At 42.0% G+C, this 24,545-nt stretch overlaps 1 protein-coding gene across 1 annotated transcript in view; it reads right to left on the bottom strand.

Annotated features, from left to right (window-relative positions):
• Window positions 1-24,545, bottom strand: part of gli2a (GLI family zinc finger 2a) — an 82,981-nt gene that overhangs the window by 27,363 nt on the left and 31,073 nt on the right. Inside the window, exons 3-4 of the mRNA XM_082508341.1 lie at window positions 8,910-9,015; window positions 1,308-1,513 (exon numbers count right to left, since the gene is read on the bottom strand). Of these exons, the coding sequence (XP_082364467.1) occupies window positions 1,308-1,513; window positions 8,910-9,015 (312 nt within the window). The remainder of the gene's footprint in view (window positions 1-1,307; window positions 1,514-8,909; window positions 9,016-24,545) is intronic.

Raw genomic sequence — 24,545 nt, 5'->3', positions numbered from 1 at the left:
CAGGACTTATGTAGGGGAGTGTATAAGGTGTAAGACTAATTATCACTGCTGGTGAAATAATCAGCTGTGTAAACTGCAGCCGAGCAGAAACACTTGGTTTATAGTTCACAGGATACATAAATTCTAAACCCGCTCAACTCTTGTCTCACCTCCTTAAAGCCGAGTTTCCAGTTTACTCTTCAGTCTGTGGTCATTACGTACAGCAAAGAAGACTGAGTGTTTAAATCTTGCAGATGCATGGTGGTGACTGTAATCCAACAGAAGGTAGTCTCATCTTATTTTACTTGAGCAGATTTTAGATATAAATGTAATAAAGGTGCAAAGAAATTGTTATAAGCTTCTGATTTAAGTTGCCAGAATTATAGCTTGCATTCTTAGACGCTGAATTTACATAGAAGAGTGACTGGAGACTTTCAAACAAATCTCTTGTACGAGTAGTCCTTTTTCTGCTCTGGAGACTCTAAAAGTTGGAGGTCCACTTTAACCAGAACCTGCACAAGGTGGCTGACGCTGCTCCCCTTGTAGCTCGCTAAGGCTGCAGATCAAAACAAAGTCAACAAGATGCAGTGCAAGATAGTGGAGGTGCAGTTCATCCATGGGATAATGAAGTTATTATTGTGGTGATATTTATTGTTACAAATCTTAATTTGAGAAGGTGTGTACGTGCCTCCTTTCGTGTTCACACACACTTGGATGCACACGTGCTCTCATCCTTTCCCTCTCCTACCACACATACTGTCTAATTGTGCAGAAAACTACAAGATGATGATTTTTATGGCTTGAAACAACTATAAGTGCTTTAGATTTTTGACTTGGTGAGCAAACACCTCATGCAAGTTTATTCTAAATGGACCATAAACTTAATTCTGAATTGTACCAGAATGCAAGAAGGACAATCAGTGAAACCTGAGCCATTTTCAGACACAAACTCTAAACAATGTCCAACGTGTCCTTTCTTACAAACACAGCAGCAAAAATCTGACTATTATAAGAACTCTGGTTAGATTGTGATGGAGGGCACGGGACGAGCACACCACTTTGAGTCTGCAGGCTGATTACTCGCACATATTCTTCAAGTTATAAAAAGTATCACACAGACTTTGTCGGAATCCCATTTAACTTCTTAGTCTACAGAATTACACATTTGCATCCTGACACACAGCTTCACAAGGTAATGCTGAGAAAAATGTACTCTGATAAACTTTAAAGCACAAGTTCTATTCAAATATACCAACAAGCTTAAGCTCCACTGCTCACTGACATTTTTGTGGTGGTGCATCAGATCCACTGAGGGGGGAAAATCTTACCGTCAGCAGGGCTCAGTCCTCGGGCCGCTGAGATCATAGAGAGGGTGGGACTGCTGTGTACTGAGCGTAGGTAGTGCTCCATGTGAGGGCTGACATACGGATGTGGAGGGCTGAATGGTGACTCGCCGGTCCCGGCTGCCGCATGAGGAGACAGGCGAATCAGCGAAATATCTGAGATGACTGGACTGCCCGTCAGTCCAGGAGGCCTGTGGAAAGGAAGTAAAAATTGGACAAATATAAATAGCGGTAGAAAGATTTAGAGGCAGAGTGGATTAAGGGAAGGCGCAAGACAGACTGCGAGAGATCAAGGGAGAGAAAATAGAGTGCGTTCATTTGAATATTAGCATTGTTGTTATCTCCTGAATGATCTCCAGTGGTATGTTCATAGACATGCCTTAACTTTTGTGTCTTCAGTCCAAATCCATTTACACCCTTTCCCCTCCCCAGTCACACAGCTAATACATAATAATCTCCATTTGTTCACCTTCTCCCATTAAGCCCTAAAGCTACAGACAAGTTGAGACCAGGACTTCAACTGCAACGCTACGATGAAGTGTGTTGTATCTGTTCGGGTGGGCAAAACTGCTGGGTGTCTCAAATCAAGTATTACAAGGAGTGTGATAAGAGGACACAAGCAGATGCTTAAAACCTTAAGTGGTTCCCTGTAGCCACATTCCACATTCGGCTCGAAGTTTGTCTGAAGTTCTCCGTCAGCCTGCCGGTCAAATTGGCCTATACAGTAAATTTGTTACCTGTGGCAGGTAATTGGCAGCTGTGCTAGCAAGAACGCAGACAAGTAGGTGTTGTAATCCTGAGCTAGATAAAACTGTCTGATAGCCGCTGGCAGTACGACACAGCCCTTTGAAGGGGCACTAGTATTTATGTCGGCCAAGTTTGCTTTAGGCATGACAAGTGGCTTGTTTTTCCCCTGAGTGTGTGGTACGAAAACCTGGCACAGATCCAGCCCTCAGAAACACACTTAAGCCTAAGCAATGATTACTAAAATGCTAAATAAAAGAGGGTGGTTATGTTACTAGCTAGTAAATTGTCCATCAGTATGTTGCAGAAATCAAAGTGAGACCCTGTATCCACTTGTTTTCGTGAACGCCGAAGAAGGCATTGGAAAAGTTTCATTCTCTGTGATCACGTGGGAGCATCGCAGCCATAGGTCATCAGTCATTCATACTACAGTCAGGACAGAAACAGGCACTGGGAGGAAGCTGTGGGTAATAACTGTAAGACAGCCCTGAAGACAGCGGGGTCCTCCCTTTCTTAGAAATGACCAGACTAATGACTCACTAAAACTGTCAGCGAGTTTGAGGAGGGCCTTGCACAATGAGTCGGAGCAAGAAATGATTAAAGTTTTGGCCACCATAAGGCTGCTTTTAACCTTCTAACATCCCGCAGGTCTTCAGCAACCTATCTGTGGTTAGAGTTGGGCTTTTTTGTTGCTGTTGTTTTAGCCACATACTAAATAAGCAAATTTTGTTGGCTATAAACTATACAATGTTATATAAGATTTTCCATTTGGGTGGTCCGATTAAGCAAGTGTATAAAAAGGAGTGGTGTGTAACTGAACACTAACCCCAGATGAGTTGCCAATGACCTGTTGGATGTTAAGAGGTTCAAACTGAATGTTGAAATGTTCCCATTTGGTCATTTTGTTCCCATATTAGGCCTTACTTTACATGTTCAAGTGTGTGATTGAAGTGATTTTATGCTGGCCTTGTTCAAATCTGTCAAACATTACACACTAAATGCCTCGAGTTAGCTCTCTCGTTCACATAATCTTCTCGTTTTCAGTTAAATGCATCTGTCAGCAGCACTCACTAGAACAATTCGAAGTAATAAAAATAACAGAAATGCTCTCTTTACGAGTGACGGCAAGCAAACTCTGACATTTCAGCATCTCCATGGCTGTTGTGTGAACAAGTGAGTGTTTATATGTGTGGTTTTGACTTTTGGCAGCATTGACTGCAGGCTGGGTACACATCGTGTGTGTGTGTGTTAGGAATGGTTAATCTTTTATAGAGGTATAACCTAATTTATCAAAAGTTTATGGCATAAATCAAAGTTAATGAGGAAAAAATCAAAAATCAGGCAGGATTTGATGAAATGAATGTGACTGCTCCTGTTTGAAACTCCTTTCTGTGGCTATGAAAGGTGGGCCAGGGACCTGGTAAGGCTGAGACGTCCCCCTCACCCCATCCTCCCTTCAGAATTTCCCTGCTCAGTCTTTCTTTCAGTGTATCTGTGCAGCCGCCAACCTGCACCCGGGCCCAGCCCTGCCCAGGCCCTCGCTCCATTTCCAGTAAGCGCCTGCAGACTGCCGGCCTTGTATGAGGGCCAACTTTCTGCCGTCCCCTACAAACAACCATAAAGAGCCCTCTGTTCTGGACGGGAGGGGAGAAGTGAGAAGAAACAGACGCTCCATACACAAAAACACGCTTTGCCCGATCTGCCTGTAAACAGCATACAGAGAGGCTGGCACTGCCTCCTCAGATTAGTGCCTGGGTGCTTCACTGAAGGACTACCTGGGTAAGCTGGCACTGGTGCTGTCTCAGAGCGGACTCAAAGTCCATCATAGTAACTGGGAATCCCAGCCTTTAGCTAAATAAAAAGGCAATCCAATGTGTCCTGAATGGACAGAACAGTAAAAATACCTGCCTCAATGCAACACAGGACTCTGCTGAGCATGTTGCATCTGTACCTCCATCCTGGATCGAAGCTGAGTCCATAATGAAACATAGTCAATTTCATTTAGGTCTCATTAAATCTTAAAATATAATAGTTTATATTCCATCTGCAATAGAGGGCAGATATCCAAGCCAAAATCTGCAGATATCTGACAGTTTTTGTTTATGGATACAAATGCATTAAATTAAAAACTACATAAAGATGATAACTGATGGTTTCAAGCACTTGTTTTACCTACTTACCTGCAACCAAAGAATGCAAACATGATCAGAACACGAATAAAGTTAAAGCACAAAGCTTTTTAGTACTAAATATCTCAGCCACTGATGCTGCACAGTCATTTGTAGGTGTGTCTTTATGTTTATAGACATAAGGTCAAATGAGCTGCCTTTAATTGTAACCACAGTGTGTTTTCACTGTTGTTCACTGAATGCAAAATCAAAGTTTCAAGTGTGAACTTCAACCCATCCTCTTCCACTTATCCAGTTCAAACTTGATTTGAAAATAAATGTATTTAATTCCGGTTATAATAAAAATGCCAAACTCTTTATTCTCACCTATTTTCCCACATTTTACTTTAAACCTTTATCCATCAGCAAAGTTATTTGTTTCTTGGCTGACAGCAAACCCGCGTGCTGACACACAATACTCGAACTGCAGTAAATCACTCAAACAGCCAAAGAGTGTGTATGAGGCCATGATAATAAGGTGAAATTTACTGCCCCTGCCTGTCAGGTGGTTGCAAATAATAGTCTTGCTTGGCAGGTACCATTATTGAAGCCTTGTCAGTCCACCCTTTTTCTGACAAGATGTTACTTGAAGTCTGTGTGTTTTCCCGAGGCTCCAATCACAGAGGCTTAATAGCAAGCTCTCCGAGGAGCTCTGAGCTCTGGAGGAGCCCTGCGTCTTAATCAGGAGCTGCCACTTAAAGAGATTTCCATCATACCTGAACACTATGGGTGGCTACCCAGTGGAAATAGACTAAGAAATGGAAAACAGACCTAATATAGATGTCTTGTCATTTGTCCTGGTGATGATGATACTTGAGGAGAAAAAGAGACAGAGGGATAGGAAGCCAGTGTGAGCCGGTAGATGACATGCTTTCAAGCAGGTAATTGCTATTTGTCTCTGTGTTCTGTACTGTGTGATTACATGCTCTCTGTTGTTCCATTGTTAAAACGCTGCTGTGAGAAAAAGTGATTTGGACAAGGTACGGCTTGTTGAGCATATGAGTAAGTGCATACCACAGAGCATGTACATTACAGCGCTGGTGGTGGCAGATTTCACTACGATTAGTTATGAAGTAAAGAAAAGTGGATCGTTTTTACGGGCCAGAACAGTTCCAGTCCAATATCATACAGAAACAATAAGTTAAGCAAACATGCTCTTTTTGCTTTGGTCTCCCTTCAATTTCAGCCTTTAAACACAAATGTGAAAAATTTATAGTTTTTATTAAGACTGTGGGGTCAGATGAATTTATTATGTCAGACTTTCACAAACCAACAACCCAACAGGCGCTGATTGGTCAAGTGTGCGGAGGTAAAAAGTGAAAAGATTAAACTGAACAGAAATATACTTGTTCTGACTGTTAAGGGATTTGAGGGAAACCCTGTTTAATTAAGAGGACCCAGAACTCAAAAAGAGCCATTCAACCAATCTGTTAAATCTCGAACAAGAATGAATGTCTCCATCTGGACTGTCTGAGCAAATAAAGATTCTGAAAATGATCAGTTTTCTTTACCAAAGGATGCTTTCTGTGTTCCCGGGGAGGTCACATAGAGTCAGCTCCCCTTCTGACTCCCTGCCCTTTTAGCTGCCCAACAAGTTAGTGTTTGCCTCTCTGGCATTTTCCCTACTGGCTCAGGGTGGGATGAATTATGATGCACCACACTCCCTTCTGTACTTCTGGGCAGCCAAGGCGATCAAGATAAATCACCATGCTGCCCCACAGGGGATGTGGTGAGATCCTGCCTTGGATGTTTTTGGGGCCCTGATCAGGATGCTGAGGATTTGGAGCTGATGTGATACTGCACTCCCTGAGAAGCATGCACTGTGCACACAAAGGAGAGGCCTTGTGGAACTATGTCAGACGATTGGATAATAAACTAAAACGAGATGGGATTTTACAGTGGGTAATTATCCATTATTCGGCTCCGCTACTGTCACATACCATTTAGTCTTTTCTGAGTGTAAGAAAATTACACTGAAACCATGCGATAAACCGTGCAAATTTCAGCCTATTGATTCGCAGCATCCCGCTCTTTTGATTGATGGCTCTCTTGTCTTTTCAGCCGCACATTCCTGGCTGCAACTCAGGGGAGCCTCCGAATTCAAACATGAGCCGTGACAATGAGTAGGTCCTGGAGCCAACAAGAAACAACACAAGATACCAACATGTCTGTCAAAACCACCGAAAACTAATAGACGGAGTCGAAAATCCAAAGTCCACCCTACCCCGCCTCGCCCCATGTTACCCAAACCAAAACAATGAAGGGCAAAAAAAACAAAACAACAGCAGCCCAAATGGCTCATGCGTAAACTGTATTTAATCAACACATTCCGAGCTGTGGGGCTGCGGGCCGTCAGCAGGCTGATTGCCTGGTGAGCAGCACCACATCTGTTTGTGTACAGGGGCGGTGTAGGCCACAGCTCTGCCACACAAAAACCTTGGGCATATTTCAACTTTTCAGTGCTGCAATTTGCCCCCAACTGCTTCCCAAAAAGCATAAATACAGGCTGTGGAATGAGCGGGGGATCTGTTTTTCTCATCCACGGCGTTGTCATTGAGGTTCTGGGAACGGAAGGCTGGATTTCAGATGCTAATTACTCGGTCAAACGTACTGGCACGGTGGCTGGCTCTCCTGGCTTGTGGGTTTGCACAGAAGATGCACATATGCAGCAAACAGCACACAAGTACTGTATCAAAGTCCAAGTTCTACTGTCCGCCCACCAGAAGCTCTTCCTAATGTGTTTCAGAGCCAGCTCGGATATGGCACGGAGACCACAGTGTGACGGTTGCTACTTTTAAATTTTTGGACCAAGCCTTTAGAAATTTGCTGAAAAATGCACATGACATTGAAAGCCTGCATAATTAATAGAAAGTTGATACATACTTGGCCTAGACACTGTTTTATAACAGTCTTTTGTTCTCTGGAGATTCGAGCAAAGGATCACTTGTGTGATTCCAATGTAGCCAATGTAGATCACAATACCAGCTTGCACAAATATCCTAAGTGACTGCAGCAAGGAGCAGGCAGTGTAATGTGTTCAGCCCTGCGATACCTACAGAATCACAGGATGGAAGAAGTACTGCAGGATGGCAGCTTTTATAGAAAGGCCTTCAGACCTCATTATGTTATATGCAAACAGTAATGAAGGATCCATCAAAAAGGATGCGCAACGCTGACACTTGGGAACCATCGTGACCGACGAAGTTCCACCACCAGGTGCCCTGCGCCGACGGCCTGCTCCATTTCTCCAGTACGACACGCGGTAATTAGGTGAATTTGGTGCGGGCCGGGCAAAGACAGCTAGATCAAGGCCTTGATGAATTAGTGGGAGCAATCTGACAGAGTCACATCACATTAATCACAACAAACCGGGTGCAGAGCCACACTCTTGCCCCCCTCCTTTCTCTCGCTTTGCTAGTGATGAATAGCTCTGCCTGCACTGTGTATCACCTGATCTGGCTGAATTTAAATGTAACAGCACAATTCCCACAAAACCTCTATTGATCTTATTCCTGGGTTCCCTTCTAGGGTTCGAATATTTTAGATAAGGATGAAGGCGTGGTAATGTTAAGCAGGCCAGAGTTTTATGGTACGCTACACTCATAAGTCACAAAATAAATGAATCTTTGTTTTTAGGTCAGGTTAGAATACATGTGGTAAAAGTGAGGGGAAAAAAACTTCCACCCTGTTATAACAAACCATTCAATCAGTCAGTGCTCTTATTTTCATTTAAAGGATACAACAAAGATGTTGCTGTGTTGCAGAAACACTTTCTTTCAATGTTTGGACCACTTTCTTGGTAGAGCTAAGTCCTAAACCATGGTCCACGAGGGCAGATACAGAATGACACATTCACAATTTTAAAAGCCATCTAGTAGACTGGATTAGATTCTTTGATGGGGTGATTCTCTTGACCGTGTCTGCAGTGGCAGCTGGCTTTACTTTCAAATTGCTCGTGACGTCCCACGTGTTACGCATACATAACACCAAGATACCTACGGTATATTTTTTACTGCCACAGCTAGACTGCTGGATGGAGTGGTGGTGAGATAAACCAACTGACATGTCACACTGAGACAACTTTACATATCACCAAGTCCTCCAACTAAATCACACTAGTCGTTTGTTTAGACTGGTAGCCTTTTACAACATGGAAAACTCTGAATGTGAGTTTTCCATGTTGAACTCCATCCACAGGTGATGACTTACTGAGCTAATGTAGTTGCACTGTGTAAAGAGTTATTACGGCTTGATGATTCATGTGATCTAAGATAACGAGCCTTGTTATGAGCAAGCGTTTGTGTTTGTTTCTTTTTGTTCTCTGCTTATTTTCAGCCCTCCTTAATAGTATGTATGTCTTGTATTTTTCTCTTTTTTTAAAAGAATATAAATAGAATACAAGTCCTTTTAATTTGGGTTTGTTACACAGCATGATTCCCAAACTTTATGACAAGCCCAGGGACATAAGCTGTAACTGTGAACCATTAAGACCCAGAAAAATGTTATGACTTTACCCCATTTTACCTGTTTAGCTGATATTCACTTACTAAGACTCCGCTACTAATGCCACACAGAATGTGTTGGCTATTAGACATTGAATTAAACATTAAATTTCTCCCAACCCCCATAGTTGGCTGGAAATAAAGTGTTTCAGAGGACATCAATAGATACCTACCCGTGCATTGAATGGAGTGGGTGTGGCTCATAATGGTACCGCCCCTCGTGGTGCCGCATGTCAATCGGGATAGGTGTGTGAAAAGTGGGGAAAAGGTGGTGCGCCCCTGCAAACACAAAAGACAGAAAAATGTTAGAGAACAGCATTTCTTAACGCTCGCCGAAAAACTGGAATACAGTTACTGATTAGTGGCCGCTCCATTTTACAGTTCCCATAATGCAGGAGTAATTAAAACCGACCCATATGTGCCTGAAGAACCTTCATTAACTGCTCCCTCTCCGCCCCATAAGACCAAAGCAAGTTTTACACAACAATGAATGCTGCTTTATGTGTCAGACCAAAAATGCACGAATCTGCCATTTCCTGCCATAAATGCTCTGATGGCTCAAGGGAAGTCTCATTAGAACAGCTGTTTTTCATTAATTACTGTCATTAGAGCAGCAGATCATAGGAAACTTTACCGTCATGATTTAAGGAGGAGGAGAGGTCTAATCACACATAAAGGCTGGCTAATTCTCTCCACTTTAAAATGTTTACATCTCAGATCTTTGATGGAGAAAAATATGCCGTATCTCAGCGGGACTTTTTGTGAATCTGACTGGCAAATCCAGTTGTTTGTTCACTATAAGAGGAAAAAGACAAAGAGCTGTGCAGCAGAGTTCTGTCCTCACAAGGACAAGTAAGCCCAAGACCAGAAGGGTTAAAGGTCAAAGCAGATCATTATCTCAGCCTAAGAAAACACTGGCATCAAGTGTCAGGAGGAAACTGGTGTAGCACCAATGGGATGCAAAGCAATATTCACACATGTTCAGCCCAAATTTAACCAGTGCAAGAACGTCTTCCTCACTTTGTTTCACTTCTTAAACTTACTAAACTTTTTATTTTTAGTTCTGCAGTTTCACCTGTTAGTGAAAAATGGTTTTTTTTAAACTTGCCGTGACAGCAGCTGGGAATAATTAGTATTTATGGGTTTTGTTTTTTTGTATTTTTAAGAAAAAGAGCAACAGTTGTGTGTATAGTGTATAAATATAATATCATTTCATTCAGTGTTTGCATTGTTAACAACACCTTTCTCTATGAGATGTGCCTCAGGTGTGCTAATTCACTTTAGCCATCACTGTGAAAACAAGGTGTGTAACAGGACTCTGTGCCTGCAGGCTATGGCTAAATACTGGATGTTGTTTTAAGGTGACGGCAGTTACAAAGACAGACATTAACCCTAATAGAGCCTTTTGTTAGTGTGACTGAGGCAATCATTGTGATGTTGCACCATCTTGTTCTTGGTTAATTTGGATTGGTTCCCTGAAGGCAGCTCTGAACTGTATAACATTTGACAGGAGTGGAATTTTTTTAAGACCACGCATTAACGCTCAGCGATTATTTTACCCTTTGAAAACAGACTTTAGACAGGCCCGGTTTTACTGAGGCGTTGCCCTAGTGACGCTGTTGAAAACATGAAATTAAGAGAAGAATTGTACAAAACAATTTAAATAGATTTTTAACTGCAGTGCAGCACACCCATATCTCAAATTTTACGGCTCAGAAATTGTTTTAAAAAATGCTCAATTTTTGGTGAATTAAATTCTTGGATTTTATTAGGCTCTTACTTTGCACCAATTAGCATGTATATGTATCTCTCCCATACGGTCTATGGATATGGCTTAATATCCAGGCTAGCTAGCAGATGATAACACAGAACTCATCTCATCTGTCATCCAAATATAGTTAGTCTGGCTCCCAGAAACCAACATGGTGGCAGTCAGTAAAGCTAACGAGACTTTACCCTCTGGTTCCAACTGACATTTTAATGTCCTGATGTCTATGCCATTGTAATAATGTAGTCAAAATAAAGCAGCCACACATATACACATGTTCTATACTGTGCTACAAGATTTTCATTTGTAAAAAATTAGCAAATAATAAAAATTATTAGTTCAGAGAGCAGTGAAAAAAACCCCTGTAGGTTTTATTAATCACTGAATGTGCCCAGAACAGTGAGACCTGATCTAGAAGACAAATTGAGTTGTAAAACTCTGTCTGGTGCCTCTTCTCCTCCTTGAACTGTAAAGGCCAAGGGCTTGTTGTTTCTATTGAGACCTAAGTTGCTGGTTCTCAGCCACTGACCCGCCTTCATTTTATTTATTTATTTATTTTTGAGCAAGACGGTCAGACAAATCCAAGTCAGCTTCTGGTGAACAAGCCAAAACAGGCACCCAGTAAGAGAGAGAAACGTAGAGCTGGGGAAAAGAAGTTTGAGCTTTGTTTCACAAGTGGAGCCAGAAGTTGGTGATTTGTGTGAGGGGTGCCCCCTGCTTGTGCTTCCTGGCACATCTCTGGTGAAGAGGATGATGAAGCTTACTTTTTCTTTACTTATTATATTTTGTGCGGTTCTGCAAAGCTAATGTACAGTGATTAAGTCTTTTTGGATAATGTATCACATTCTACAGGAAGAAGTCTTGGTGTTTCTTCTGTAAGGACTAATGCCCAGGACATTAGAGAAAATACATGCACAAACACTAAAAGAACCAGCACCAAGCAGAAGCTCCAGAGGCTGCATGAAGCCTCTCCCCACCCCCTCCCAGGATGGTGCTGCTGGATGTGGGGGTTATAAGGGCTGAGCAGGACCTTCCATCACCCAGACAGCTGCATTGTTTGCTGGGCTGCAGGGACAACTACCGACAGGTACACGGCTGGGACGATTCACACGCCTCAGCTTCTTGATTTACCGTCCGTCTGTCCCCTTTGGGCGTGCTGGCATGTGGGGTTACTCCACCCTGGGCTTCATATAGCCAAAACTGTGTGGATGGCATTAGCACAGTGTCCCAAAAGCAATCAGTGTGCCAGAGACATGGAGGATAAAATAATCACAGTGACAACTTTAGATTTGCTTACACAGCAAGATTGTACCATGGATTTACTGCTTAAAATGTGATTTATTCACATTTATTTATTCAGATAGAAGCCTTTGTGTATTTTAACTGCATTGTGGTTTCTGAGTGTTTGCACAAACACACATTTAGTGGATCTCTGACATCACAAGTGTTTTGCTTCTGCTGTGTCATTGCAAACAGTTTAGAACTCAGCATCTAACATTATATATAAAAGCACATACCATGGAATAGCCGTAGGATTGTGAGTCAACTATTTTTATTATAGCATTCATTATCATTCTCAATATGCAATAAGCGTGTCGTGCACAGAGCACTGAGGGACTTTTGTTTTGGCACAGTCTTATGCAACACAGTCCCACTGGAGACTGGAAAATAGTTAGGACATTTGGAATATTAAGTTGTGTTCCCCTTTTTATTTTTACTCACCTGAATATGATCTTTTATCAGATCGGTCTCATATCTACTTATTCACCGTTTAACAGTTTTCCACTGTTAAGGATATAACAGTAACACGAGTGACCACATGATTTATTAATAGAATTGTATGATTGAGTTTCAAAAAGATCATATGTGTTAAAATGCAATCGTTGCCAGTTTAGAGTTGTTTGCCAGGATTTACATGTCCCACTGAACCCCTCACAAACAAACACTAAACAAACTTCCTATTAAAATACTAAAGTTACAAACTATCGTGAACAAACATCCATTTTCATGCCATGAGACCCGGCTGTCTTATCTCATGAATCAAACCCGGCCACAGGGACTTTTGACCTGGAGTCGTTTTCAGTCTTCACATCTGCTCTGAACTCTGGTAACATGTTTGTTTTAAAACTGAACAAATCTTTGCTCCCCCATGACCCCCATAAGAAGGCTCCAGACATGCTAAACATCCTGCCAAGCAGCAGGAAGAGCCCCACATCCATCCCTTCTTTTTAGTTTGCATCTTGAATCCTCGGTTTGATCTCTCACTAAAGAAATGGCAGGTGTTCGATATCAACAAAGGCTACTTCGAGTCTCATGACTCAGGGGAGGAAGAAGGAAAAGCACTTTTGCATTATGAAGTCCCAGATCAGGACTACGCTGAAGTGGAGAGCGGAGTGGGTTCATATCTTTGAGGAAGTACTCAATGATAATAATAATAATACCCTGAAAGGCCAGAGCAGGCCAGGAATAATTTTCAGGAAAAAGGCTTCTGTTGTGCTTTGATAGAAAGAGGCGGGGAGAAAGATGGGGGGGAGAAAGCAGAGGAGTAGGAGCGGTGGGGGTGCGCGATTCAGACAGGAAATTCCACTAGAAAAAGTTGGCCCGAGTCCTAACTACACAGCACCGTGCCAACGGCTATACACAAACGCTCATGTGCTTGCATACACACTCACATTCACAATTACACACACAGACACTGATTTGTTCTGCAGTTCGGTCTCCGTAAGCAGACGTCCAGAAAGTGACTGAGACAAACGTGCCGCTCGGAGCTTCAACAGAACTGCCCTTTTCAAACACACACACTGCAGCAAGTGCTATGCTCAAGGTTAATAAAAAAGTGTGTGTTTAGCCTAATCCGGGAATCCTGCAGTACACACACAACATGAAACCTGCAGGTTTAATTTGCAAGACTTCGCTTCCTCTAGGGCAGTACATGGGCGAGTGATGGCGACAGAAGGATTAGAGGCTTACAGGAGAGCACGAAAACCACTGCCATGTTTAAAAGGAAGTCTTAACAGGGTGGCTCTTTACTTTTAACTACCCTCAGGGAAGGTAAAATGATACCTTTTTTATTGATAGGGGGATTCTGGGCAGAAGGTAAGTGGATTAGGCCAGTGGTCTCCGTAATGACACAAGATGGTTTGAGCGGAAATTCATTAGTCCCTGTGAACTCCTGCTAAGTCTGTAGATGTTATGGTGTACACACCAAAACGCTCGCAGCCTGGAAGCACTGACACAATTGTTTTCCAGAGGTTTTGAATCATCAGTGTAACTATGTTATGGAACATCAGGATATTGGATATTTCAAACGAAATAATGTCCAGTACAGGTTAGATTTGTTGCTGGATCCTAATACTTCTGTACTGTAGACTAAAGTTTTTTTGGTTGGACAATTTAGTCAGTTTTGATTCTTGGGATCAGATAATATGCAGCATTTAAAAACTTCTGCTAATCGTATGGTTTGTTTGTAATCCCTAAAGCTGGTTAGAAAAAAAAGAGGAGGGATGTAATAATAGGTTGGTCAAATTACATTATCAGCTTTCAGCTCTGTTTGGGTCTCCAAGTCCTAAAAATATAGCAAGGCTTTTATAATAGGTTCCTGTTTGTTGAACTGAAACTGAACCGAATCAGGGGAACTGCAGTACTGACCAGAACTGCTCTACATATGAATCATGTGCATCCATCAGAAATCTCTAAAGTTGAAGCTGAAGGATCCTTAGGTAGACTTGACAAAAACGGTTGAGCTGGGTCCTAAACTTTGCTGATCAGGATAGTGATACAAGAAAAAGCTGGTGAGGCTCAGCGAAGAGCTGCTACAAATGGAGCCAACTGAGGTGGTGCAGCATCTGAGCAGGATGATTCCTAGATGGCTCCCAGGAATTTCAATGGTACTGGGAGGAGGCCTGAAGCATACTGGGCGATTATGTCTCTCAGCTGCCTTGGTAATACCTCAGTGTCCATCCCACCAGAAGAAGAACTGGAGGAAGGGTCTGAGGAGAGAGATGTGTAGGTACGGTGTTGATACTGTTGCCCCCATGACCCAAACCAAGATAAACAATAGACAGTTGGATAATTGTTTATATTAAAATTTCTGTAAATAGGCTGACATCTATTGATATTATTTTTTTTATGATGTACTGTGTGCATGTCAGTGAGTGATTAAAATCTTAACAAGTCTGTTGCTGATCCTGTGTTTATGTCTCATTGCCATGACACCCCCACCCCCACATATGCTCAATCTACTCGCCCAGACCTCTGCTGCCTCCGATCCTGTCCCGGCGTGTTTACAGATCCCTCTCAGGCCCAGCTGGCTCCTCTCTGCTGTGATTAGTCTCTGTCAGTTCAGCACGTCTGCTTCGGCCAATCACTCCTCAGTCTTAGCTTTAACCCCACGAACCCACCACCAGTATGATCCATCACCTGGGCTACAAGGTGCTGCACCGCCTCCCCTAATTGTTCTAAAGACTGAGCTCTACCAAGACCTTACCTCACCTGGGTTGCCATTAGCTACTGAGCTAATATCTCTCTTTGGTGTAAAAGAGGTGCTGAGGGGAAACAGGAGCAATTTTGTCAGTTTTACCTCCAGATTTTTTCCAAATTTCCATTTTTAGCTCTTTTTCTAAAGAACACTGGCTACATTTTTGGCTCTCCACCCACTGAGACTTATAATGGACTAAAAACACAAATATGATATGCACCACTAAGCCTGAATCGTGAGATTTAGCAGGATTTGGTGTATCCTGTGCTAACATTCAGGTAGCCTACAGCAGGCCTCTCTCTGAAGACTGATGGGGTGTCGGGATAATCAGCTTCCTGTACAGACTTCTGATTTATTGCCTGGTCACTTTAGAGCACAGGTGTGAGGCAGATCAGGTAATTAACACACTGGGTTTGTCACCGTTCTGTAGGTCAGGAGGATGTAAGGAAAAACCGGAAGGCCCCCTGTAAATGTGTTTAACATCCAATGGAGTGATACTTGACATAATGAGGTGTCGCGACCACATTTTCTGCTTTTCCTACTTATCAAAAACTGGGTTTATGCACGACCTCTGTCCGGTCCAAACAGTGTTAGCAAGCACCAATCAAGCCAAGTAACCTCAAATGGCAAGAGCTGGCAGGAAAGCTTTGTCTGTCTCCCATGAGCCCTTTAACCTCTCATACACAGCTGATGAAGAGGCTGCCAGTTCACACAAAGAGCATCCTCAGCGGTTCTATGACAGCATCCTTTACCCAAAAGCAGCCATCCGACCCCCCTGAATTACAAACTGGGCTTTTTTCTTTAAAGGAAAGAAGGGGAAAGACAGAGGAAGTGCCCAAAATGGCATACAATGTGTGGGAGAAGGAGGCAGCGGACATCAATCTAAAGCTGTCCCAGCTGGGGTTCACCCCGAGGTGAGGTGTCCCCCATGGGTAAGCTGCTCCCCAGGTCCCGGGAGGAGGCTGGGGAGTATCTCTTGGACGGACCTGGTCTCCATCAGATTGCCTGTCTTTGGTCTTCCAGAAGGATACACACTTCCCCTTACTGAAGACATAGGCTTAGAAAGGCCAGAGGTAAATTGTTTCAGAGGAAAAATAATTTATGTTTAGAATAATTTACACTGCTGAAAATGTTTATATCCATCAGCGTGGAAGTTATATTAAATAAACGACTGATGTCCATTAGTTTCATTGAGACATTAATAGCAGCAAAGTTTACAACAACTCTAAAAGCAGGTGGGCCATTTCAGCCTCGACTGCAGGACACAGCCAACATCCTTCCACTTTGCTTAAATGCATGTTTGCATTAGAAAGCTACACAGTTTAAAGAATTCACTGTACTGTACTTATTTGTTAGGGTTAAGTTTTGTTTTAGTCACATGTTTAAATAGACAAATTTCATGAAGCCGTAAGGCGTTTTCCTTCAAATGAAGTCTCACAGATGTTCCAAAGAGGCAGGATGTTAACTTAAACCCTCAGTACCTAACCTTAGATGAGTTGCTGGTGGATGCTAAAGGGTTTAAACAAAAAGATTTTGAAGAGCTCAAAAGCAACAGCTGACTGCTGGTGGTTCATAACACAGGGATGAGCATCTTAAGTGCTAGCCCCTGCACTCTCAGGTCAGCTATCCTGATAAGATAAAACATTAAGACTGCGCTGTTTATATACACACAGACAAGCCGGATCTCACAAACCCCTCTCTTGTCTGGCCTCTTTCTTCGGGGCAGGATTCAGCGTGGAAACTCTGTGAATTGGTTTTAAAGCACTAACAAGAAACAGCTGTGAAGGAGGTCAGAGGGCCTCCAACTAAACGGATCGGCTCGCAGGTGATCCACAGTCTGATAATGCTGCCCTTCTCATCCTCTTTTTGTGATGCGGCTCTTGTTTCAGTCTTACATAAAAATGTAGCAGACGTGGTTTAGCAGATTATTCATTGTATTTCTCAAAAAGTGTAACCGGATAGGCTTATCAGCGAAGCATAAACACTCAGAATCAAATGAACAATCATCAGGTCAGCAGTGAACCCTGCTAGGGTTAGGGGTTTATGCCTATTGGGAACCTCTAAATTAAAAAGCTGTTACAAGGAAAATTGAAATGCTAAAATATTAGACATCTTCTACTTTCTGAATATTTGCCCAGGTAACATGTGGCTACAACAAAACCCAACCCCATCCCCAGAATGAGCCACTGGTTACCTGCCTTTGTATGACAAGGGGCCTGCAGGTGCCTCCTCATTCCTCAGGCACTGTTAGAGATCTGATGTGTGTGTGTGTGTTTTGTTTCCTTAAGCATTTCTTTGTGCAAACCATTCTCCATGTGCAAACACTTTTGGATTTTAGAAGTGCACAAGAGGCATTATGCTATCAGTGTTAGATACTGTATCAATCAGTGGTTCAGATCTCCTCCCCATAGTGAAAGTGATCAAACAGCGTAACAGTGCTTGACGTCTCTCCAGTTGTTCTTCAGCCTAAAGGCCAGTTTACTTGGCCTCAATGCAAGTATGGAAGCCAAATAAACAAGAATCCCTATGAGTAACACATGTCCCTTTCATCAGGGCCTCGCTGCCAACGGGGTCGAACCATTTACAAAGGAAAGAGGAGGAGGTTGATGCGTGTTACACTACAAGTCTGTCTTCAGTAGATTATACACGGGCAAATGTGAAGGGCATGAAGCCGAGCGGTGGAAAGCTTAAATCAGAGAGGAAAAAGCGAACATAGAAAGCAACCCTCCCATGGGGGAAATGACACTTGAGTTTGTGTACATATCAAAGAAAGTTTGCGTTGTTTCTGCAGAGCGCTACTTGAGCATTTTCGATTGTGTCGCTGTTTGTGTGTGTGCGCGCACGTGACTGCGGTTTGTGACAATTGACAGGCGAGCAGATGAAAGCTCCAGAGACGGGAGCGAGTGGCTAGGACATTACTCAGCAACAACAAACAACAGCCCTCAAGATAAGGCGTCATTTGTCACCGGAGCTGCAATGACAGCAGCGTGCATTGTGTGATAAAATTAGCTAACACGATACTTCCCTTGTGTGACACTCTGAGAGTTGAGTCACGGCGGGGTGAGCCTGCAGGGGAATCTCCTTTATCTGACAAACACCTTTATGGATACAGACAGGAAGGGCTCTCAATCATGAGGAAGTGGCTCTAGAGTTTTGTAACTTTTACATACTAGGAGCTTTCCTTTGGAATGGGAAGTATCAATTCTATTTCAGTCTAAATTATTTTGATGGAACAATAATAATAATGATAATGATAATAAATGATGAAATGTAACAAACAGGAAGATAAATTGACCACTTATTTTGTGCCGTTTAAAGATTTTTTTGCATGTGTAAAAAATGTTTTTCACACTTCCTTGTTTATATTAACACTGAGAATCTGCCCAGTTTAACCACAGACCTCCACTGAGCCGCCTGACCCGAGCGACCAGCCTTCAGCTGATGCCTTGCTCAAACCCACTTCAGTACCAGCTGCTGAATGAGGACTTACTTTGCAACAGATTTTCCCAGAACTCAAATATGAAAATAGGGGATAATCCTGTTAATTTGTATTTCTACAAAAAATACGTCATAAGAAAAGCAACGGCCACACCCGAAGCCCAGCTGCAACTGCCAATAGGACTGCACACCGAGGCCTTTGCGCGCTATTTTTGGAGCACAGCCAACTGTGACTCCATCGCTAAATTCTGCTCACACACTCCTCAAAGCAATCTTAACAGCATAGTAAACATGTCAGGGGGTCAAAGCGGGCTGTACACGTGTCTTCAGCTCACCTCCTTTAAACACAACGCCATGGTGGCAAAGAGAAATATTGATTCAAGGCAGGCTGGACAAACATCACGCATGGGTCTGAAACACTTTTGCACCACCTGAACTTATAACTTGACAGAACTTTAATATGACACAGACTGTATCATAAAATACTATATAGATCTGTATATATAAAATGTCATAAAATGTCCTATTTTTGACTCTATATGATGTCATCAAGAGAGGAACTTCTTAATATGGTCATCTCAGGCTAAGAATACCACTGATTTGCTGTTCAAGCCTTCAGATTACTTTCAGAACACAAGTGGCTTAAAGGGAAAGTGGATTTAAAGGAGGATATCTAGTTTGCACCATCTAGGAAAAAGGAATTGACTTCTAAATTGATCCACCAGATTCCTATTGGCATTCTTCACCCAGCATCTGGACTCCATTGTGGTTTCATTGACTCTACACTCGACATATGTAGCCTTACAGTGTTTCAGTGAATATGTCAAAACATGCAAATGTCAAAATAAAATAAGCATTTTCACAGTGAGTGGAAACTTCAAGGCTGCTTTGGTGGAGAACTGGTGACGACAGCCATACAATCAGCTAGTTGACAATGAAGAAAAAGCATGTGTGTTCTGAACTTTCTAAAGCCCTGATGTGTGTAACTTGAAACTACAAGAGATCCAGGCAGCAGAGCAGTGATTGCAGAAATTTGTCTCGTATCGGAAATTCATCTCAGAGTGACAGACCTTACATTCTGAGGATAAAGGACCAAATTAAAGAGCTGCATTTAATTTAAAATTCTGTTTTGAACTATTTTTTCTCTTAAAGGATCCCATGTCTATAACATATTTGTCATTTCTTTCAGCTCATGGTTGTGGTAAGAACTCGTCATCCAGTGTTAGCATAATGACTTCATTATGACATTAATCCCCGATGTCATACTCATCAGAATTTGTGCACAGAGCATGCAATCAGGACGGCTATAAAGTACACTTTTATGTATTCTTTTAGGACTCTTGCCCATATAAGAGTTTGAGGATGGGCATTTGGAAGAATATGATGTCTTTTGGCTAATTTTCATTTTCTGTGTGTGCATTTTTTAACGTTGCTAATTTGGTGGAATGAACCTCATAAACAAGCACTTCACAATACTGACATATTTAAAATACAACGTTTTTAGATCTTGTTTAAGCTCTAAGACTGTCTCCACCACAAGCTCCTCAGAAAAATACCCAAACTTTACTTGTTCATCAACGAGCTGGTAACTTATAAAGTTAATAATGCCATGAAGTGGAGTGTCCAAGTTAACAGCTGTACACACAAATTTCCAGGGATTCTCAGCAGTATGATTTGGGCATGTCGTGCCGTGGAAACCTGGCATTTTGCGCTGAATGTTGAGTGCCATACAACAAAATGCAGAAGTCTCCATTCATGTATTTTTTCAAGCTAACAAGCTATCCTATGCCACTAAGCTGGGTGCACATTGCTAGTTTTATCATCAGTGCTACTGCAGACCTGATCATATCTCCAACTGTGTATTCACTTGGAGGCTGCAAACCATGCTCCATCTTTTTGCTTTATTAATAGTTAATAGTTTTCCTAGGTGATACTTTTACACTTACTAAGATCGTCAGTCTTTTAATGGTAGACACCCTATTACTATTGGTGATTCAAAGTCAGGACAACTTGGCCTCCGCTTCATGAATTTTTGACACTTTTTGTTGTGTTTTTTCTTGAGAAGGAATACTTCATTCTGGGTGTACCATGTTGAAGCCTGACATCATTATTTGTGACACAGATGTTTGAAGTTGTGTCATCATATCGTAAAACTCTGTCATTTTTATACTGTAATTTAAAATCTCTACTGCATTGTTAAATTGCAAACCAAATGTTTTTGCATACAAACATTGGGTTAGCCATACTTGACTGGACTGTATGCGCACTCTGTCATTGAGCCCACATGTAGACTGAATCAGTGCTGGAGAGCTTCCATCAACATAGAAAATGAAACATTTGGAGAACAAATTTAAGAGTCTGGCAGTCAAATGTTTTTACTGAGAGCACAACGTGGTGATAACAGTGGCATTTCATCAGACCTTGATGTTTTGGAGGGCTAAAATAAGACGCCCTAATGTCTTAGTGATTGTGCAACTGACTAGCGACATAGTGAAACAATTACAGTGTGGACTCATGCCAAACTCCAGAAATAATGCAGGGCAAACTCTTGTATGCTTATCTTGACTCGATCCAAAAAGGGAGGGCCTGCTAAATTGTATTTACCGTCTGTTTCCAGATATGAATTCCATTTATCGTAATGAGAAAGTGTTATTTGATGCCTTCTTAAAGAATTTTCCAGAACGAGTTACTGAACAAAACAAATAGTAAATACAGATGGACCTATTTTATCAATCTTTTACTATTTAGTTTGGGTTTTCCTTCAGTAAACATGACTGGCGTCTTGAGCTGGAGATGGGTCTTTCTACAGTTTGATCACTGTGGCATTTGTTCTTCCGGGCCCTTGATTAGAAAGTATTTTTCCTTTGCTCTGCTTCAAAGCACTAATATAAAAGCACATTGAAGTTTTAACAATCCCTGCCTGGCTCTCGTAATGATCCACATGTGGCACAGTTGTGATGTTCAACAACCAACCCATGCTCTTTCTGTGGAGAAAAGGGTGCCACATGCTGCCACTGTATTATTCTTAATCTACTTTTATAGGCTCCACATTAAAGTTCACAACAAACACTGTGAGAAGTGACGCCATATGCTGAGGTTTGGGTGCTGGGGAATGAATCATGACTGCGGCAAAAAACCATAAAGACGATGGTGAATTTGGCAGCTCCACTAATATCCAGTGTTTTTCTTTCCAGTGCCTACTAGTTCACACCCCGGATTGTGTTTGGCCCAAATGTTGCCTATATTTGCAGTTTTTTGGACCACATTTGGTTTTTACTGCTAAGTCAGAGACTCACTGTTTCAACTCAGCCATACATCCACCTCATATGGGCCAAATGCCAGCTGTGTTGCTGGATTTGTGTAACAGAGAATTTTGGGGGCATATCTTGACCGTACAACTCTTCTCAGTGGTATAAGTAGCAAAAATCTGTCTCCTGTCCATGTTCTCTCTAAACCCATTAATGTTTCTAGACTTGTATGTATGTCTCAGGTAGCTAGTTAGGTTTTTCTCTGTCATCTTCTCCCAGACTGGTAGCTAAAGGGTTAGTCTTACAGCAAACACTCACAGCTTTGCGGGGCATACAGTATTCATTATATCTAAAATCCATTCTGCTTTTTTCAGTGTGAGCCCACACACCAGTGGCGCTGAGGCATGCATTCATTCCTGAGACGTACCGTGTCACGAAAAACACCACTGTCCTATTTCTGTCCATCTAGCATTAGTACCATTTGACACTCCAGCAGAGCTGTGAATTTTGTATATTCCCCCATGAATTGGTGATAGCTCTTCTTCTTGTGCGGTGTTGTGAGTCACACAGCAGACAAGGAGGAACATTTACTAGAGTTAGCATTTCAGTACACAACACAGCCTGGTAAGAAAGCCAGACTGTGCTTCAAGGTAATGTCCTGCAAAAAAAAGCACAAGTCTCTGGGTATGTTATCTGAACTCAAACCCTGCTAATAACCTGAATGCACCTGACGACTTGGTGGACTTTAAGAGGTTAGAATATACGTTCACTATATTTATTCTATCTAGTCTAAGGATGCTAAAGAGTACCAATTAAAATATGATAGAGCCTCAGCAAGCACCTATATGTGCTACTTTGGCAGTGAGACTGGGCTTATAGTTTTGATAACTAGTGGAACAAATAAACTTTGATTTTGACTGACCCAACAGGTCGTGGAACACATTTTATTTACACTGTCTGCCAAACCTGGGGAGACCAAGCAATCCATAAGCTCAGTTTTTCTACCATACAAAGACTTTATTTTAAGCAAGCCCGCCACCGCAGGTCTTATTGAAACAGGGTTATGTTTCTATAGTGATCCCTCCCCCCCCCATCAGACCGCCACTTGTCAGCTACTATTAGGGCTAGCGGTTGCCTCTGCTTACATGTGGTACCCATCACCCCAGACCACGAGGTAGTGATCGGGTTCAACTGCTACAGCTCTAGGCCCCCAGGGACACTTGGTTCAGTGAGACCTCGGATCACCTCCGGTTATATGTGCCGTGTTATGACAGGCTAATAGTGCTAGTCACTATGTGGCAGCCGAGTGAAAGAGAGAAAGTTAGTTAGACAGTGGACGAGAAGGATGAAGGTTAATGTGCATGCAGATGTTGGTCTTCATAAAAAACAGAGTTTAGTGGTGCTTAAAGAAATAAAGCCTGCATGTGTTTAGAAGTTTTGATATTAATAAGATTTTGAACATCAAGAATATCTTAAATGTCAGTGTTTGACATGTCATTGAGGATGTTCAGCGTGGTTTGAGTTGTTACTTTTATCTGTAACTTTTTGAAGGAAAATATTTTTCAGAGCATTTTTGGTGAACATGAGACTACAAAAACACCCAGCGAGGCCAACAAAAACCACTGTATGTAATAGGTATGAAATTTCTAGTGTGAAGAGTTGAGCTAATGTGCTCCATACTCTCTCACAAATTTTTTAAAATTACAGAAAAGAATTCATAAATATTCAGGTTAGTATGGTGAGCTGCTCTGATATCCTGTCCTTATATGAGCGTGAGAGTCACCCAAAATAAAAGCTGTGTATTATTGTTTTTTTCTCCATCTGCCCCGTGGAGAAGTTCAGGGGCAATTACACCGTCTCGATTACTGTGACAAACTGCCAAAGCTATACTTTAACCAGTCAGGACAACACACACACACACACACACACACACACACACACACACACACACACACACACACACACACAATTTTCCACAAGACCCATTGAACAGAATCAGCAACAGCCTGGTACATTGATGCACACCTGCACAAACAGCTTCGCTGCTGGTGAATGAGCTAGTCAGCGTATCCTAACAAAGTCATAATTTACCTTGAAATATACTAAGAAAAGCTTTTACAAATGGGTTTAACATGGCCTGATTAGCAGCACTAGCTAGTAGCTTAAAAATCTCATCCACTAATCAGTAGCAGTAACAACCAGATCACAAACACTAGACTAAACTACATGTCAGGACTAAAATAACAATGTGGATTCATAATTGATTTTGCTAGTGAGGAGGCTAGCTAAGTATGCCAGCTTGGTGCTATGTTTGACATCTAGAAAGTCGTATATATCTTAACAGTAGGAAAATGTTAGCTGATGTTAATCAAAAGAAAGCCAGTGTTAATTATTGAAACCCTTTTCCCAAACATGAATATGAATGATGTACTGGAAAAACTAGGGTCTGCATCAGCTGCGGGTTTTAGTCATGGAGGGAGCTTCATTTGGTTTCAGCGATCAAAACCTCAGTTTATATGAGAGGGATGGAAAAAGCCTGAAATCTGATTTCTTCATAATGTCAGTGATTTCTTTTCTGACGAGTTTATGATATCTTTTGAAGTCGTGTTGAAATAAACATAAATTAAAACGCTAAAGCAGGGGATGAGCTAGCCTATAAGTGCACTTTTCAGCTAGCTAGCCTTCACAACTAATAGTTTAAAATCAACCCATCCTGAAACTCCAACTTCAACTGATGTACACAATTGATTAAGTCATGTTCTAATTATTTCAGCTCCAGTCTGTTGAGGTACTGTGATCCCTGCTGTCTTTCAGGGACTTTGGAACTTGTGTGAAAATGTGTTGAGATTAATCAGCTTCCATAAAAAGTTTGGACACT

The sequence above is a fragment of the Aulonocara stuartgranti genome (assembly GCF_965226115.1).
Source record: "Aulonocara stuartgranti genome assembly, chromosome: 16".
NCBI lineage: Eukaryota > Metazoa > Chordata > Actinopteri > Cichliformes > Cichlidae > Aulonocara > Aulonocara stuartgranti.
Note: the sequence above shows the minus strand (reverse complement) of the source record. Positions and strands in the feature narration are given on the sequence as shown.